At 48.2% G+C, this 18,037-nt stretch overlaps 1 protein-coding gene and 1 long non-coding RNA gene across 2 annotated transcripts in view; one reads left to right on the plus strand and one right to left on the minus strand.

Moving 5' to 3' along the window:
• LOC308579917 overlaps positions 1-18,037 on the plus strand; it is a 194,010-nt gene that overhangs the window by 32,220 nt on the left and 143,753 nt on the right. The gene's annotated exons all lie outside the window — the stretch shown is intronic.
• CBX8 (chromobox 8) lies at positions 12,395-17,539 on the minus strand. Its single transcript, XM_081185287.1, has 5 exons — positions 17,201-17,539; positions 16,535-16,578; positions 16,244-16,309; positions 16,046-16,112; positions 12,395-15,822 (listed from the first exon to the last, which is right to left on the minus strand). Exons 1-5 carry the CDS (start codon positions 17,267-17,269, stop codon positions 14,974-14,976), a joined length of 1,095 nt encoding a protein of 364 aa, XP_081041413.1. The 5' UTR covers positions 17,270-17,539; the 3' UTR covers positions 12,395-14,973.

The raw sequence follows: 18,037 nt of genomic DNA on the forward strand, positions 1-18,037 counted from the left end.
TTAGAAGAGGAGCTCCGCTTTCTTCTCCCTTGCTGATGTTTTGGGCTGCATGTAGATCAGGCATCCCTGCATCATATATTACTAGCCTTCACACACATGATGCAGAGTCAAAGTTCTCCTTGTGATCTGTAGTTACAGGAAGTGTTCGTTGTGACATCACCCTTTCCTGCTTACCAGTGACTGAAACCAGAGAGGTCAACATTTGTGTTGAGCCTGAACTTGCCTGAAGTCAAGATGTGACTCAGTTTGAGTCTGTTTTGCTTCTCCCAAAATAGATGTTTCCTATGGGTCAAACCTGTAATCCAGGTTTGCGCTAGCACCGAGCAGCATGTTTATTTCCGTCAGAATTTGACTTGTGTCCCTTCTAGCTTGCCAGGACTTCAGCATATCCCAAGACCATAGCATGCTCAGAGGGGGAAATGGGTAGGAGCAGAGAATGTCTAGATCAGGGGTTGCTAGCCAGTGAGTTTTCTGTACCAAAGGTTTTCTGTACACCCCCAAAAAAAATCTAACTATTTAGCATTATTCATTTTTGTTAAGCAAATTAAAAACTGTTTTACCGGGGTGATCCCCACTGTGGTGCTGTGATGTTCCCACTGACATGCTATGGAAAGTCAGCCAGTCTTCAAAAAATTACTGTATTTTTTGCTCAATAAGACGCACCTTTTCCCTCCTAAAAAGTAAGGGGAAATGTGTGTGCTTCTTAAGGAGCGAATGCAGGCTTCGCACGGCTATTCCAGAAGCCAGAACAGCAAGAGGGATTGCTGCGCAGCGATCCCTCTTGCTGTTCTGGCTTCTGGAATAGCCATGCGAAGCCTCTTCAGAACAGTGGGAGCGTTCCTCCCAATGCACTGAAGAGGCTTTGCGTTGCTTTCACTGAAGCCAGAACAGCAAGAGGGATTGCTGCACAGCAATCCCTCTTGCTGTTCTGCCTTCTGGGATTCAGAATATTTTGTTTCTTGTTTCCCTCCTCCAAAAACTAGGTGTGTGTTATGGACAGGTGCGTCTTATAGAGCGAAAAATACGGTATGCGCCTTTGGCTTGCAAAGGCACCATTTCATTCTCTGCTGTTGCACCATTCCAAGAAGGTCTTTCCTACTTGTTTCCTCAGCCCTAAGACCTTGGAATGGTGCTGTGCTGCAATAAGAAGAGGCACTTTTGCAAGGCAAGGGGAGCCTCTGCTGCCTATCCCTGCACTGAGCTGATTGGGAGAATGAGGCAGGGAGGAGCTGTCTACTTTCATCTGCCTGTGCATGCAAGTGAAGGGAGCATTGGCCACACTGCAGCCAGTGAAAAGGGTTAGCCTCTCCAGGTCTCCATTATTTATAATGCAATGCTTTCAAACCTTGGCTACAAGAACATGCAGCTGTGTAGCTTTCATAATCCTAGGGTGTATGAACATTAAAATACTTGTTTATAGGAGCTCCTCAAGGACAAATGGGTGTGTGCCAGGCTTAATTGTTCTGAAAGTTGAACAGGTTGTGTTTGCATCTTAGTTGGTAGTATGACTGTCATAATATCACCCAGGCCCTAGTTAGCAACCTTTGGACCTTTTAAAAAAAGAAAGAAATGGTTTGGCCTTCCAGTTTTCCTGTTTACTCACTACTGCCACATGAGTTTCCAAACAAAGATATTTATATTCCTTAAACTAAAATAAGGATGAGAAAGGAAGGTGCAAACCTTTTGGGGATGTTGTGCTGATTACACTTGGGTTAACTGCAGCTGTATATGGAATTGGATATTAAAGCAGGTTGGTTCATTCAACCTTGCTTACGCAGAAGTAAATCCCATGGAAATCAATGGGTTTTGTTTCCAAGTAACTGCATTTATAAACCAGGTGCAGGTTGATAATGAAGCATTGATTGTTTAAGAGCAGTTTTAAGTTTTGTTTAGAAACACTAGCCTGGATTCAACTAACCCACTACATTAGTGGAAGCCAGCAGAAAGGCTCTCGATAACTCACTGTGACTTTTCCCCTCTCCTTACCGCCAATTCCACTCTCGAGAATTGGTAGAACCCCCAGAATAGTGCTTGGGGGGAGGAGGAGAGGGGAGACCGTTCCCTCTGGTAAGGAGGAATCCTTGCACCGGCAGAACACTTGTATTAGACAGTTGATGCGTTGGACCTTCTCTTCAGAAGGAAGCTAAATAGGTGGCTTGTACATTGTTCAGAGAGCTTTCTATGTTTTGGTGAGATTGAAGTACTAATTGCTAGAGTGCGCACAATAGTGGTTCTAAAAACATACTTTATAGTAATAGTATAATTCCATTAAGGAACTTTGCCCAGACCAGAGTAAAGAGTCCCTTTGGCTGATATGTACAATGATGTCACTGATTCTAATGTAGTGTGTAAATGTGACCGTAAAGTCAACTTCTAAATGAAAAGCATCCTTGTATATAGCCTTAGAAATGGAAGGAAGCATTTATTCTGAATATGCAGGTGCACTTCACAAGGGTCTACACTTCTCTGCCCATTTATTGTTCTCCATTCAGGTGTCCTTGTTTTTTGTTGGCATTGCAGAATAGGGACTCGTGTCTCAAAGCAGAGGCTCTAAACCATTGGGCAAGACGTTATGGTCATATTCCTGCCCTATAGCTTTAGAATATAGTGGTACCTCGAGTTACATACACTTCAGGTTACAGACTCCACTAACCCAGAAATAGTGCTTCAGATTAAGAACTTTGCTTCAGGGTGAGTTCAGAAACCATGCTCCGGCGGCGCGGCAGCAGCAGGAGGCCCCATTAGCTAAAGTGGTGCTTCAAGTTAAGAACAGTTTCGGGTTAAGAACGGACCTCCAGAACGAATTAAGTACTTAACCCGAGGTACCACTGTATCTGCTTCAAGACACTTGGAGCCCTGTTTTATAATGGCCACTTCTGTTCATTTGTTGTTTTGTGCTTTTGTTTTGCCCCAGGATTAATCCTCAGGGCCTACATGGCCTTAGCACACAGGGGTCTTGTTTTTCTTCTCAGCAAAGCATGAATGTCTCACTTTCTGGGTGCCAAAATACAACAGTATGTTCTGTTGGTCTCTCTTAGTATAAGCTCAGCCAGTGAATTCTCCATTTGGAAGGCTGAAGGACCTCCACTAGCCAATAATTTGAAAGCTCTTGCCAATGCCTGGCCCAGACTTAGAGTCCTAAACGTTGTCGTGTTCTTTGTCGTGCAGTTGGCAAGTCTTGTTTTTGCAGTCACTGAGAGGGATTTCGTAAACTTCAATTGCCTGCTATCTCATTGACTTTGCTGTGCATCAAGTGTTTACCACATACTTGGTTTCCGTGAATCTTGATTTCTGCAGTGTGCCTTCTGGAGAAGTGTGCTTGCTGGCAGCAGTCTGATGCTGATGCTGCCACAATGAGGTGGCTATTAAAGCCTTAGAGGGCCAAGGTTCTGTAGGAGAGAGACTTCATACTATCCTAGTGTGCATGCTGTTTTGTCCCTTTCAGCTAATCAAAATGGAAGCTGTCTTCTAGAAAGACATGGCAGCCTCCTGTTTTGCCGAGGCCATCCCCTTTCCATAAGGGGGGGAAGCATGCATGCTGTATTGGTTAATTGATGACATCCATTGATACAGCTGAGAATTCGGGAGCAGAAACGAGCTTTTCCTCCATCCAGAAACCCTACTGGCTCAAATATAATCTCTTAAACCCTCTCTATGTTATGTGTGTATACCTGTGTTACACAGAGCTTGCAGTGTTGTAACTTACATCAGTATATTTTCCATTTTGCCTCTGTGCATCCTGTTTTCTTCTAACTTTTGCTAGGCAACCTAACCTGTGCCATCGATTGGTTTTCTAGATAAGCTTCTTCTGTCAACACAACCTGAAATATACAACCATTTCCTCTTACTGAGGGGCATCCCTGCCTGTTTCAAACTTCTGTACAATTTTCTTGGGATTCTTGACTTTTGCTCTTCAGACACTGCCATTGTAGACAAGCTTATATTCCACAGCTTGCCTGGAAAATTGAAGAGCCTGTTGCTCTCTTTACCTTAGAAGTTCTAATGCTGTGCCTTTCTATTAACCAGCTATTTCAATTCCAAAGTCTGTAATCTTGAAAACGCCTTACTAACCAGCAAGGTGATCCACTCTTCTGACAACTTGAGTTGACTCCATTCAGTTGCTTAATGTGGAAGTAAGTGAAACATTTAAGAAGGGGGGGGGGATCTAGTTGACAAGTTGTGAATTCATATACAGTTTAATCTGTTGTGGCAAATTGGTGCTGACCATGTTTACCAGTTGATAAAGTTAGTATTCAAAGCCTACCTTTATATATTTTTCTTAGGTTTGCTGCTATATGTCTTGAGTATATTAGTTGTGTGGCAAACTGCTGTTTAAAGTCTTGTCACTACTTTCTCAATTTTTGAAAGAGTTTTTGTTAAAAATAAAAAAACTTGAATAATGCTACAGTATTTGTATATCAAATGGATATTTTTCATCTGGAATAATTAAGTTGCTCTTTTGCATTGGCTGGAAGAAGTTATCCGTTTTAAGTCACTTGGTTAAAGGTGTAGTATGCACAGTACCAAAACTATAAAATTTTTAAAAAAAATCACAAAACCGATTTAGTTTTATATTTTGCTGTTCACGTTCCTATAATGTTCAGTGTACCAGTTCTGCATTCAAGAAGAATTGCTTTTACAAGAAGGAAACTTGTGAGAATTGGTCCTGTGCTTTTTGTAATGTGTGTCAATCACCGTGTTTAATTTTTTTTAAAAGCCAAATAGTTCTTGTATGACATTTTCTAATTGCTTTAACTAGAGCTGTTCCTTTGCTTTTATGCTAAGAGAACAAAAGTTGGAGATGTTATTACCCTGGGAAAGCTTAGGTTCTTTGTTAGAGTGGGACAGACTTTCCAGCCAGAATATTAAATAAGGCTGAAAGCAATGTCTGCCCATTGATCTCACTGTGGGTTCATTGCTCCATTTGGGGTTTGTTTGCTTGACCCTGGCTGGCTGGCTTTGCTTGCTTCTCTTGTGTGATGTCTTATCTCCCAGTTTCCTTTGGCCATTAACTTTAGTTTAGGCTTGAGATTTCTAGGCTGTTTTGTGTGTTTGTTTTTTTTAATTTATTTTACAGGTTAAAAGGGCTCCTAGAAGATGCTATGCTGGACAATTTTTGTATAACTTTCAATTCATTGTTTTAGTATCAATAAATATTTTTTTAACTTTTCAGCTCACTGTGGCCTATGCATAGTTCAATTCCTGTACTTGAATTGATTGGTTGTATTTCTATGTGCAACTTTCCATTCAGATGGATCCCAAATACTTCCTTCTCCACTGTACTCTTTCCCCCACCGAAAAAGAGAGAGAGAAATTATAAGGTACTAGTGTATTTAAATACTGGGCAAAAGAACTATCTAATGTATCAGTAGATGTACACAAGAAAAGAAAAACAGTCAAGTCCTTCTGCTCATCTGACGACTTGTGGAACATTCTTTATAACATCTTGTATAACACCCTGGCACTATCAACTGACAATTAACAGGTCCAGAACCGGTTCTGCCATTAGGCAGTCTGAGGTGGCTGCCTCAGGTTGCAGAAGCCCCCAAGGTAGCAGCCCCACAGGCTCCCTGCCACTGCTGTCAGCTGAATTTGTATCTGAAATCATGTGAGATCTCATCCAAATTTTGCACTTACACCAGCACCGCTTCTCTGCTGATGGCAAAAGCGGCGCCAGTGGCAAAAGGTATGGAGGCGGCAGGGCAGGGAAGGGTGACACGCCCTGTTTTGCCTCAAGCCCTGAACAGGTGTGTCCACAAATTACCGTAATCTAATGTTTATTTTCATCTCGTCCACGTGACTTGCTAGAAGAAATTTCTACAGATAATTGGAGTGTTTTCTAACACAACCTGCCTAATTGTGTGTGTGAGTTTGTAAGAGAGAGAGAGAGAGAAAATATCTCAGCTGAATCATGCCATGATTAAATCCCTAGACTCTTAACATCCAAACACTACAGTACAAGTCTTTGACTTAACTGCTACTGCAGCTGCCCCGGCCCAGAGCAACTCCCATACAAAGCTGCTGGCTATTCTCTATCTAAATGCGGCATTGTGGGAATCTGTTCAGGCAGTCAGTGCTCTACTGCCAAAGGGCCTCTAGTGGCCAGAGCCGGTCCTGCTGCCGAATGTGGCAGCGAAGCTCTCCGGGAAGGGAATCGAAAGCGTCTAACGCCTGCGTGAGCCCAGAAAACAAGTCACAACTCCGTTTCTTCAATGGCCCATTCTTTGAGCCCGCGGTGGCTCCTGTGGTGCTATGTTGACCCGGTTAAAAGGAGCAACGGTAGTTTATAAGCCGCTTGGCTCGGGGGAGTCGGTGGAAAGGGGTGGATCCCTACATTTTCCACCTCCACCGTCTTCCAAAAGTCAACAGTGTAGGAAGTGGGGTAATAAATAGCAGCTGAAGCGCAGCATCTGCAGAGCCACTAGTATGGGAGAGAAGACGAGAAAGGGCCACGCCTCTCAATGGCGGACTCCCATCAGTCCCCATCCAGCACGGCCATGGTCACGGGGATTACGAGAGTTGTAGTCCAACCAAGGGCGTTTGGGAGGCCACAGGTTGCCTGACCACCCCTGTTTGTGTCACCCGGGGGCCGATTAACTTGGCAGACATTTGCCTCCTGGTGAGCTCATTCCCAGGCTGATCTAGCCATTTCCACCGGCTGTTCCTCAAGCCCAAGAGGCCGCTGGATGCTGCAGTCGACTTAAATTTTCTACTGCTTAGGCATACCGCTGAATAAAGTTCGCTGCTGAGCCAAGAGAGCTTTCTTAGGGGTATCCTCCCCTATATAAATTGCTGTGGGTGGAATGAGAGACTTTCCCTGCGGGACTCGAGGCCGAATCGGGAGTTTCCCAAGTCCATGCGCGTCCCTTATGAAGAAGAATTGCGGTTCCTTTGATGTTCCAACGACTTGCTCTTGAGTAATCGGCTGAAGCGAAAAACCTGTACTGGAACATTTCCTCCATAATTAAACGTGGTAAAAATCCTCTCCTCCCACCTCCTTTTCTTGCAACATTGCATGGCCGCTGCAAAATTCCTCTTTTTGCTTGGAGAAGGGAAAGAAGTGGATGATCCTTCCTCCCCTCGGGCTACCTGGTTTTGTCTGAAATAAAGGCTGCAGCCGCACCGAGTTTGTGCTTCGGGCCATCCACGGACACATCGCCATCCTCAAGGGACGTGGACTGTTTGAACCCCGCGCCAACTGGTGGTTGCGCGCTCGCGCTCTTCCTTTCCCCTCCGATTGCAGCGGAGGCTGCTCCATTTGGGCAAACGAGGCACAGCCCCTCAGCCGGTCCCCCACCCCCACTTCTTGCCTTCCTTGCTGACTTGCCCCCAGCCCAGTGGGCAGCACTGCCCGTCAGCTTCCTCCCCCTCTCTGCCGCCCTTTGTAGGCCTCAGCAGGGAAGAGGAGGGGAGCAAAACCTGTTATCTGCCCGGCTTTACCCCCGCCCCGCCGTCCCTGCCCAGGGGGCACCAGCCACCGCTGCCCCCTTGGTTAAGTCCAGAGTAAATCCCTCTGGTCTTTGTCCATGGAGTTTTCTTGGCAGGGATACTGGAGTGGCTTGCCTGTTCCTACTCCAGGTGGATCACGTTTGATCAAAACTCTCCACTATGACCTGTCCATCTTGCGTGGCCCTGCACGGCATAGCTCATAGCTTCTCTGAGTTATTCAAGCCCCTTCGCCACGGCAAGGCAGTTAAAGAAGGCTGATCACCGAAGAATTGATGCTTTTGAATTATGCTGCTGGAGGAGACTCTTGAGAGTCCCATGGACTGCAAGAAGATCAAACCAATCCATTCTTAAGGAAATCAGCCCCGAGTGCTCACTGGAAGGACAGATCCTGAAGCTGAGGCTCCAATACTTTGGCCGCCTCATGAGAAGAGAAGACTCCCTTGAAAAGACCCTGATGTTGGGAAAGATGGAGGGCACAAGGAGAAGCGGACGACAGAGGACGAGATGGTTGGACAGTGTTCTCGAAGCTACCAGCATGAGTTTGACCAAACTGTGGGAGGCAGTGGAAGACAGGAGTGCCTGGCGTGCTCTGGTCCATGGGGTCAGGAAGAGTCGGACACGACTAAACGACTAAACAACAACAACAACAAATCCCTCTGGAAGGGCTATTCTGCCCTAGTCGACACGGAGAAAGGAAAGCGGCCCGGCGTAGTCTCCGCATCTCTCTGTAGTCCAGAACTGAAAAAGCCACGCTGTCAAAATAAATCCTGGACGGCTAAGGGGATGGATGGATCCCTGTTCCTCTCAAGCTTGGGGAAGTCCGAAACGTGAAAACTCAGCAGTTCCATATCAAGGAGGGAAAGCAAATTGCAGCGGTTCCAAACACCGCTTGCATAGCACCTCCTAACGAGGGAAGTCGCAATCCTAAAAACAACAAAATACAGGTCTCGCCGCCTTTCCTAAAAACAGCGGAGGAGACGGCGAGTTCCTTGGCTATCTTTAGGAAAGGACTCCAAGACCCCGAGTAACTGGATCCCTGCCAGAAACTGAATCAGATCTTTCCTCCCACACCGGCAGCGCATAGGAAGCGAGGCTGGATGCGCAGGGCGCAAGGGGGGGGGGGTGCTGGCGATAGCTAGAGAGGCGCCTTCCCACGCGACGGGGGTGACCAGCCTTGGCAACTGAACTGCATCCAGGACAGGACTTTCGTGTCAGCTCAAACCTCGTGACACCTGGGCGCCAAGCTCAACTCAGTGCAGACATTGACAATGAAGAGGTGGAAGCATTGCAGAGATGAATGCTCACCCTCAGCTCCGAATGGCCCAAGGCACCGCCTTCAATTGTCTTAGAATCACAGAATCGCAGAGTTAGAAGGGACCCCCCCAAAAAGGGTCATCAGACTGTTCCTTGAGCTCCTCTGGCACCTTCACGGAGGAGGCCGTGAGCAGCCTTGAACACAACGGGAAACAAAGAACGCTGCCTGAGCCAGACCGCCGGCTTATCTAAGTCGGTCCTTGCCTACACTGGTTGGCAGCAGCTCTCCTGGGGACATTCCAAGCCACGCCGGGAATTGAACCAAAGCACCTCTTCATGCAAGGCTGAGCTACCAGCCTGGTGCCCGGCTCTCCCTTTTGGACAAAGAGGGGAGTCGGTGTTTTGAAAGGAATACGGGCTTCCTTGATACAGTGGTACCCTCGGTTACAGACGCTTCAGGTTACAGACTCCGCTAACCCAGAAATAGTGCTTCAGGTTAAGAACTTTGCTTCAGGATGAGAACAGAAATCGTGCAGCGGCGGCGCAGCGGCAGCAGGAGGCCCCATTAGCTAAAGTGATGCTTCAGGTTTAGAACAGTTTCAGGTTAAGAACGGACCTCTGGAACGAATTAAGTTCTTAACCCGAGGTACCACTGTGTTCTCCCTTGATCTCAGTAAGGGAACAGTCGTGGCTGAGCTGATCTTTCCGGCAGGAGACGCAGAGGCACCGTGCAGGGACTACTAAAACCATCGGACGAACACGAGCGGGCAGAACCGGGTTCAAATCTCCGCTCAAGCCAGAAACTCATTGGCTGGCCATTGGATGCTCTCTCTCTCCCGATCCCTAATGTTGTTTTAAAGAGGACAAGTGGGAGAAGAGAGACCTCGTTTTGCCCCCCTCGAGTTGCTTTGGAGAAAAGATACGGTAAGAATCATAGGAGCCAACCTCTAGTGGCCGAGGGGTCTTTGCCCCCCCCCATAAAATATTTGAGGGGGCCCACAAAGTTGATGGGCATTGCCATTCAAATGATGATAGATTACGTGGGGCGGGGCTTACCTTCCTCCCCCCACCCAAATATTTTTCTTCAGGTTGTTAAGAATGGTCCTAAATAAATATGGACGAGATGCTTCCAAATCGGGAGCCTTTGGGCGCATCCTTCATGAGGACTGGGCGCTTCTTTGAAGGACCACGCAACCCAGCTTAGGTGTCAGCTGCCCACAAAATTCCCCGTGAAGAGGCCGGGCACCCACACATTTCGGCGCCAGGGCCATGCACGCAGCATGACACCCACAGCCCCGGGAACCCACGGTCGCGGGACCAAGCTGGCTCTTCTGCTACCGAACCAGCCTTTCTGGGCTTGCTAATTGCTGGCTTGGCGTCGCGCACAGCCGAAGGGAAACACGCCGCAGCAAACAATAATTAAGCGAGCACCGCGTCTACGGGGAAGGAGACGCTCCCGACCAAAACTTGGCTTTTCTGATAGAGCTGATCGCTGTCCTTTCTCAGCGTGAGACATTCAGGGTCCAAGATGGCCCGAGATGGCTGGGATGCAAGACTAGGTGGGAGAGAACGGGGCGAGAGTGGAAACTCTGCCTCCAGGAAAATCCTAAAATTAAATCATCTAGTCGCTCTGGAGTTGCCCCTCTCTGTCCTTCCACCCACCCCCGTTTTGTTGTTGTTTTTCCCGAAGGTAAGGTGACTTCCGGGGGGGCACGCTTATAATTCAGAAGTTTCTTAATGAAATACAAGCCGCGGTTCGTTCCGTGGCTACTGGTTCATCGCTCGCTTGAGAGAGGCTTTTATCCCGCTTAAATATGCGGTAGTTGCTGCTACTCATACCGACGACCCGCAGCAACATGAGCTTACTCCTGAGTAAGGTAAACGACTTCACGGACCCCCAAGACAAAGAGAGCTAAGAGATAGGGTGGCCGTGGTTGTTCTCAGAGGCGGCCAGCGCGAGTTGTACTCTTTTTTCTTCTTCTTTTTTTAGCAGGAAAGATCCCGGGGTGCCGGACGGCCTTTATCATTCCCCAAGCCAGAGTGCTGCCTGCAGGATCCCACTTGAATCCGGGAAGCTCAGGTTCAAATCCCCACTCAGCGAAGAAACTCAGCCTACCCTCCCTCTCAGGGTTGTTGTGCCATAATGTACGAGAAGGAGGAGGGGATGAAAAGTTAACTTTTTCAGATCAGGCGTCGGCTGTTCTCCTTCAGGGAGGGTTGTCCTTTAACTCCCCCCCTCCATCCTCCCCCCACCCCCGCCCAAGTGACCACGGAAGGTTATTCTAAGTCTAAGGCATCGAGTGACCGCCCCCCTTGGGTGCTCCGCAGTCTGGCCAGATTAGCAGAACTCCTGCGCATTTCGCTCTGTCTGGTCATGGGAGAAGATAGCTAGGACTTGGGGAGACCCGCAGAGGACGCTCGGCATGAAAACGACTTCTGCTTCCCCAGAGCTGCCAGAAATGCGATAGTACTCTCCTAGCAACGTCAAGGCTAGCGGAGAGTGGGGAGGCTATGGAGGCAGTTCCGGAGAGAGCAAGAGGACGCTTCTCCACTGCTGTTATCTCCATAGCTAACCTTGAGCTGCAGCCGCTCCTTAATCCTAAACGAAGCGCAGCAGGCCGAGGGCTGTCCGGCCCTGTTCTGCTCGAGCTTGCCGTCCTTGCATTTAAAATCTGAGGTGGGGGCGCTTTTCCTACTCTTGGTTCGTACTTTACTTCAAGCTCTCCAGACTGGCGATGCAGAGACTGCTCCTCTAAAGGTTAAGATAGGGCTTTCCTTCCCGTTTACTTCGCATTTGCTCAGTTTAGAGCATTACTTGGTGTGTGATCCCATTGATGACTTGGCTAAGAGGAAAACTTGCATCGTGTGAGCATTTCCTACCATTGAAGTCAACGGGAACGGGAATGACCCCCCCCCCGCGATTTTGTTGGATGCAATAACGCGCGCGCGCACACACACACACACACTCCTGGCCCCGCTCCACTTAGAAACCCAGGAGAACCGCTTAGGAACCTGCGAGGGGGAAAGTCCGAGATGGACCCCTGCCTTTCAGTGTTCACCAATGCAGCTTCCACTACTTGGTGAGTATCAGCTGAGCAACAAATAAAAATAATAGGGTTCTACTCTCGTTTTTAGCCTCCGGTATATTCAGGTCACTGTTGGAATGAGTGGCAGGGAGGTCTTAGACTGGAAATAATGTGGCAACAGGATGGGAGTTAAAAAAAACAGGCCGGTATAAGCAGAGAGACCAAAGCAAACCACTGGGAGAAATTCCTAGCCCAGTTCCCTTTCTAGTCTGGTAATAAATTTTATCATCTGGCTGGGCTATAGTTCAGTCTACCTATGGAGATCTAGGTCTCTTCCAGGGCTTAAATGTCTTCTTAAGCTGCCCCCGCTTCCCCTTGAGAGATGTGTTCCAACAAAGATAGTCACAGGCAGCATCTTTTCCCCTTGACTGAAACATCTCACTCAGGAAATGGTACCCAGCACAGCCCCCTCTGGTTACTGCAGCAGAAGCACTGCTGAGTCAGCAAAAGTGGCCCAGTCCCCTCCCCGCCTCTTCCCCCCCCCAACCCAGCCACAAGCCTTTCCAGCAGGGAAACACATTGCCAGCAGCCCTCTGAATTGCAAAGGGGGGGGGGTTGCATCTCTCTTGCACTCCACAGAGCAACAAACAAAACAAAGCCAAGTCTCTATTTACAAAGTCGTATATATATTTCAGTTCACATAAAAAGCAGGTACTGTATTAGACATTCAACACTGGCCGAAGACACCTACTTAAGCTTCACTTCTGAGACTTGTTAGGCCAGATCCATGATTATAGGTTTTGTATTTTCTTTTCCTTTTTTTTTTTTACAAAGAGAATTAAATAACTCACACGCACATACATTCAATATATGTAACTATGTACATACACATATACACCCACATGTATGTTTAGCTTTTATATACCCATGGATGTGCGTCGAGAGACACACGTCCGTCAGTGGCACAGAGCCACCTTTGACACCTGAGGAGGTAGGGACCGCATTTGTGATCTATTTTCAACCCAAGAGGCATTCCTCCTGGCCACTACCCTTTCCCCAACCCCAAACCCTCCAGCCTCTGTAGCAGGACTACAGAAACCTTTGTCAACATACAAAAAGCTGACATACATATTCCCCACCCACCCCATGTAGGAGAACTGAACGCATCTGCAGTTTGTTTCATGAAGTTTTTGAACTGAGTTTGCAATATTGGCTTCATTTTAGAAAGGAGGGGACAGAAAACAAGAACCTGACTTACTTCCCTCATTACAGTCCCAACAAAAATCCCCACATTTGTTTCGTTGGAAGAAACCTCCAAAATAATGAACAGAAGCAAGGAGGTGGGTGAAGAAGCAAGACATTTCTAGCTGATCCCAGAGAAAGAAAACAGCCCTCCTTGTGCTTCCTTCTTACACCCAACCTTCGTCCTCCCCATGTCTCATTATGCCACATGTGCTTTCATCCCCAGCGCCGTCCCCAAATTAGAGCATGCTTTAAAAGGTTCCAGCAAGTAGGCCATTCAGAGAAAAGACAGAGAAGGCTACTCACCCCCCCTGCCAGGCCCTTGGAGACTGCTAGACAGATTTGTGCTTTTTGAACCAAGAAGAGATGCTTAAATCAATATCTATTGGGACACCACAACACCTGCTAAACACAAACGAGAGCAAAGCCAGCCTCCCATTCTGCACACATCCCCTCTTAACGTGGGAGGGTCTAACGCAGGGTTAGGAAACAAATTTGCATTCCGGGAAAAAAACAACAACTGGAGGGAGCTGAATATAGCAACGCATTTTACAAATCTTCAAATGTCAAGAGTGCTTTATGCAAGGGAGCAGGAAAAAGGGGTTTATGTTCAGCATAAAACTGGCAGGTGAAAATAACTATTTGACTATTGATCACAGAAAGAAGAATCTCGTGTGGGACTGGGGGTAAGGGGGGGGGCGGAGCAGAATATACTTCTTCCCAGAAAGTACAAGAGAAAGAAAGCCACATATAAACAGGCAGCTTGCTTTGTAACTGATCTTGTGCCCCTAATTAAGTGTCTTTTAAAGAGGAGCTGCTTTCTCAGCCTCTATAATGGAGGCTTAACATTTCTGAGGAAGATAAAGATCTTCCCTAACACACCTTTTTAAAGACCCATCTAACAACCAGGGAAGAAGGTCAATTGTGGGGAAGTTGGTGGGGAAGAGAGAGGAGGTTTACTTTCAATGTAACAGCAGGATCGCCTAAAATATGAGCAGTGAGATACTTTCCTCCCCAACTTTTCTGGCATGTAAGGAATGTAAACAGATTTTTCTTTTTTTGGAGTGACTAGGGAAGGACGAAAGAAAGAAAGAAAGAAAGAAAGAAAGAAAGAAAGAAAGAAAGAAAGACCAGAACAAGTTAAGCTAAACTATCAGCTCAGTTACTTCTCCCCACCCCCTTCTCCCCACAAGTCATTTTAAAGTGCATGACAGCAGCTACACTTTTTCGGAATCTTGAAACATACAAAGCCCCTTTTCCCTTGCAAGAAAAGGTAATTCAAGTTAATACTTCTTTGCTAAAACATCTTTCGGATTTTTGTTTTTTTAATTGACACGTTTTATAGCAACAACTTAAAAAAAAAAACTGGAGCAAAACATATGAAAGACAATACTGTAAAGTCAAGTGCTCACTTCAGCTGCCCAGCTAGAACAGTTGTGTATACAGCACACTTGATTGTACAAAGCAACACCTTATAATATAACAATCAAGAAACTGGAGACCTTTTATCGTCCCCCCAGGTGAATATAATACCCCCTATTTGCCCTCATCTTCTTTGGGGGAAGGGACAGGGTAAAAAAAAGGAAAACAAACAAACCAGAAAAAATGAAATCAATATGTTATAATTAGCTAATAAGGTCATTCACTATCTACACCTGCTCTTGCAACTGAAGTAAGACATACATCAGTTCTGTTTTTTTTACTGTCCTTCTCCAAGAGCCTTAAATAAAAAACCAACAACTTAGAGTTGAAATATATATGTATATAGATATATATATGTATTTTTCTTTAAATAACATATTTACATCTAATAGAAAATATAACTCTAGAGATAATTTTTCCAACCAAAATTGAAATTGGTGGTGAGGGACTAAATGAATGAGTTAAGGACAGGTGTTCCCCCCTCCCCCTCCCCCAATCCTGTCCAATAAACCAAAAATCCATAACCAGACAACAACCTCTACCCCAAACCCTTTAGATGCCTCCTCTTCTCAAAGGGAATTCATCGCTTTTCCTTGAAGAACCCTTGGTCTGTGCTGCTCTCCTTAATGGTAACTGTCAAGAAATTAGACGTCACATCAGTGACTACCACTTTCTCCAAGTTGTTGAGAGATGGGCTCCAAGCTTCCTCTTCCGGGTCACCAAGGATCCTGGAGACAGGGATGCGGGCAATGAGAGAAGGCCTCCCAGCCTGGGTCCCTATACCATCTCGGTATAAGCCGCCTTGGCTCGCAGAGCTGTGCAAGATCTTAGGGGCGCCCAAGTCCAAACTACTTTGCCCTTTCGGATCCAGAAAATCTGCCCTGTGCTTTGTTAGCCTGGGGGGGTAGGCCTCAGGTGCACACAGCTTAATGCCAGCTTCTGCTCTGGGGCTGGAGACAGCGCTGGGTAACTCAGGCTCCCGTCTCCGAGCTAACTGGATCACGCTGTGTCCTGAGCTGAATTTGGCTGTGCCCGGGTTAGCTGCCTCCTCCAGTTTTCTGGCCTTTAGGTAATCGACCACGGCCTTGTCCCCTGGTTCCACCGATTTCCGCTTGCAGGTGACGTCAGCCGATTCAGACAGGTCTTTGTAGAGTTCTTTCCTGGGCTTGGGGCCTCGCTTTTTAAAGGCTGCTTCAGACCGGTCTTCCTCTGCCCCAATCCTGTTTTCCTGGATGGTCTCTACCCGGGAGGTGTTGGTGGTAGCAGTGGCGGAGGTGCTTTGAGGGGGCAATGGGATTTGCCTCAGTCCTTCCCTAGCACGGGAAGTAGAGCCCATCTCCTGGGGGGACCTTCCTGGGTACGGCACCCGGATCCCCCGAGCAGAGTCGCTACGGAATTCATAGGTCTTAGCTTTGGCTTTTGCCTGGGCCTGCAACAGAACAGAACAGAACTGGATTGATCTAATACTTTGCCACAGCAGCTTCATCAATTTAGCTTATAAAGCAATCACAGTGTTTGTTTTTCCCTCTGGTGCACACACAGATATAAACACAGCAATGGAATCATCCCTCATTAGCAATGCTGCTTTTTGAAAGTGATTTCTGTTACACCCAGAAGACACCTCTCTCTTTATCCTGTACACTTCCTCTTACCTTTAGCAAAAACGTTTTGGGTTTGGGGCCTCGTTTCTTAGGACCATAAAGTTCCATTTCTCTTTCCCTAAATAAGGTTTTTAAAAGGAAAAAGGGAAAAAAATTAAAAAACTCCAGAAGATCATAGCATCAGATTAGCACTGCTCCAAAACACAGTGATATGGGTAAAAAGTAATTCCCCCTGCCTAAAGAGCATACCTTTCCTCAAAAGCTGCAAGCAGACGTGCATCTAGAATATTTTCCTCAGGTTCCCAGGTGCTGTATCTAGCCAAAGGAGAAGGAAAACAAAATGAGGTGGTGTGAGGGGTTGTTTCTTTAATGCATTCTTATTTTCCAGAACAGAACGAGTGCATGGTAACTTAAAAGATCGTCCAGTCCATCCCTCTTTCCATTAAAACACTATATTCAATTTTACTGCAAAATAAAACAATGCCAACACCATCCTAAATACACATTCAGCTTCAAGGACTGCCTTTGACAGTTACTTACTTTTGAGACCAGCCCTTCCATTTCACAAGATATTCCATACGACCCTGTAGATGTCAAGAGGAGAAGACAAATTAGCATGCATTTCAGGAAAAGGAGGGGGCGGTCCAGAAGAATGCAATACAACGCTCAAAACCATGCTTGTAATAAAAACCAAAGGTGCACTCAAAAGCATGTGTCAGGGGTGTGGGTGTGTGCAGTGTGTATGTGTGTGTTGCTGGTGGCCAAAAGGGTGCCACAAAAATGCACACACAAGCGGCAAGGGCGGAAAGAGAGAGAGAGAGAGAGAAATCCATACATGAAAAAGGGGGCGTGCTGCAAAAAACGTGATCAAACATGCATGCAGCGAATGCGTGCAGCGAAAGATCCGTGCAGCAGCCCGAACGGTGCATGCATGCAAAGGAAGGAGGCGCAGGAGCCGCTTTCGATGGCGGTGGCGCTGGCACCGTGCGCAACGCGAGCAGCAGCCCGGAGGAAGCGGCGGGGCTCCGGAGTGCTGCTGCTGCTGCTGCATCAGAAGGAGAAGGCAGGGGGGAGCAGCCGGGCCAGCGCCGCTCGCTCGCCTGCCTGCCTGCCTGCTTGCCTGCGGCCTCGCGCGGGGCCTGCGGGCCCGGGGGCGGCGCGCACAAAGCCCCGACGGGCGCTTCCCGTGCGCGCGAGGGCACCTACTTTGCGGATGCGTCTCTTGAGCAAGGCCTCGGCCGCGAACACCCTCTCACCGACGGCGGAGAGCTCCATGTTTACTCGGCCGCGGGCAGCAGGAAAGCGGCGGCAGCGGCGGCGGCCAGCCCAGCCCAGACCATAATACTCCGCTCGCTGACGTCAGCCGTCGCCCTCCCTCGCCTGCCTCCGCACTTGTTGCTGGCGGAGCCTGGCTGCCTGGCTGCGTGCGCGCTCGCTCCCTCGGAGCAACCGCGGCGGTGGAGGGAGAGCAGAGGAGAGAGGGAGGCCGCCGCCGCTACCGCTGCCGGAGCTCCTCCGCTCGGCCTGGGCCCGGCTCTTCCCCCGGCCGCGCGGCGCCCGCCTCCCTGCGACGTGAGCCGCGTTTCAATCGCAAGGGGGCGGCGCCCAAGGAGCAGGGAGGCAGGAGGGGGCGGGCAGGCTGCGTCCCAAGGAGGAGGAGGAGGAGAGCAGGGAGGGGGCTCTCCGGAGGGGGGAGGGAGGAGGGGGTCCTCAGCTGTCTGGTTCTGGAGACCGGGGTAGGGGGAGGGGTGCACATCTAGGCAGCCCTCCCCAGCCGCCACCCCCTTCCCCCTTTCGCAGAGAGACGCTGCAGCCTGGACTCGCTGCAGCTTGCCAAGGCACTCGGGCCCACGGCCTGATCTTCTCCCTATTCACCGTGGGGTAGGGGGGTGGGGGTACGGGGCGAGGATGCGGGGTGGTGGTGGGAAGGAGGGTGGAATAAATTCAGTGGCATTTCTAGAAGCCGATGATACTATAACGGTTTTATTGTGTGTGTGTTTCAAACGACTTATTTACAAAATAAACGACGACGACGCCTCCCTA

Source organism: Podarcis bocagei (assembly GCF_964188305.1).
Source record: "Podarcis bocagei genome assembly, chromosome: 2".
Classification (NCBI taxonomy): Eukaryota; Metazoa; Chordata; class Lepidosauria; order Squamata; family Lacertidae; genus Podarcis; species Podarcis bocagei.

Bases quoted from the DNA above. Each gene is read 5' to 3' on its own strand.
- CBX8 (XM_081185287.1), bottom strand. From the start codon at position 17,269: ATGGAGCTCTCCGCCGTCGGTGAGAGGGTGTTCGCGGCCGAGGCCTTG. The intron at 16,579-17,200 runs GTAGGTGCCCTC...TGACATCTACAG, and splicing joins TCAAGAGACGCATCCGCAAA to GGTCGTATGGAATATCTTGT. The intron at 15,823-16,045 runs GTAAGAGGAAGT...GTTCTGTTGCAG, and splicing joins CCAAAACGTTTTTGCTAAAG to GCCCAGGCAAAAGCCAAAGC.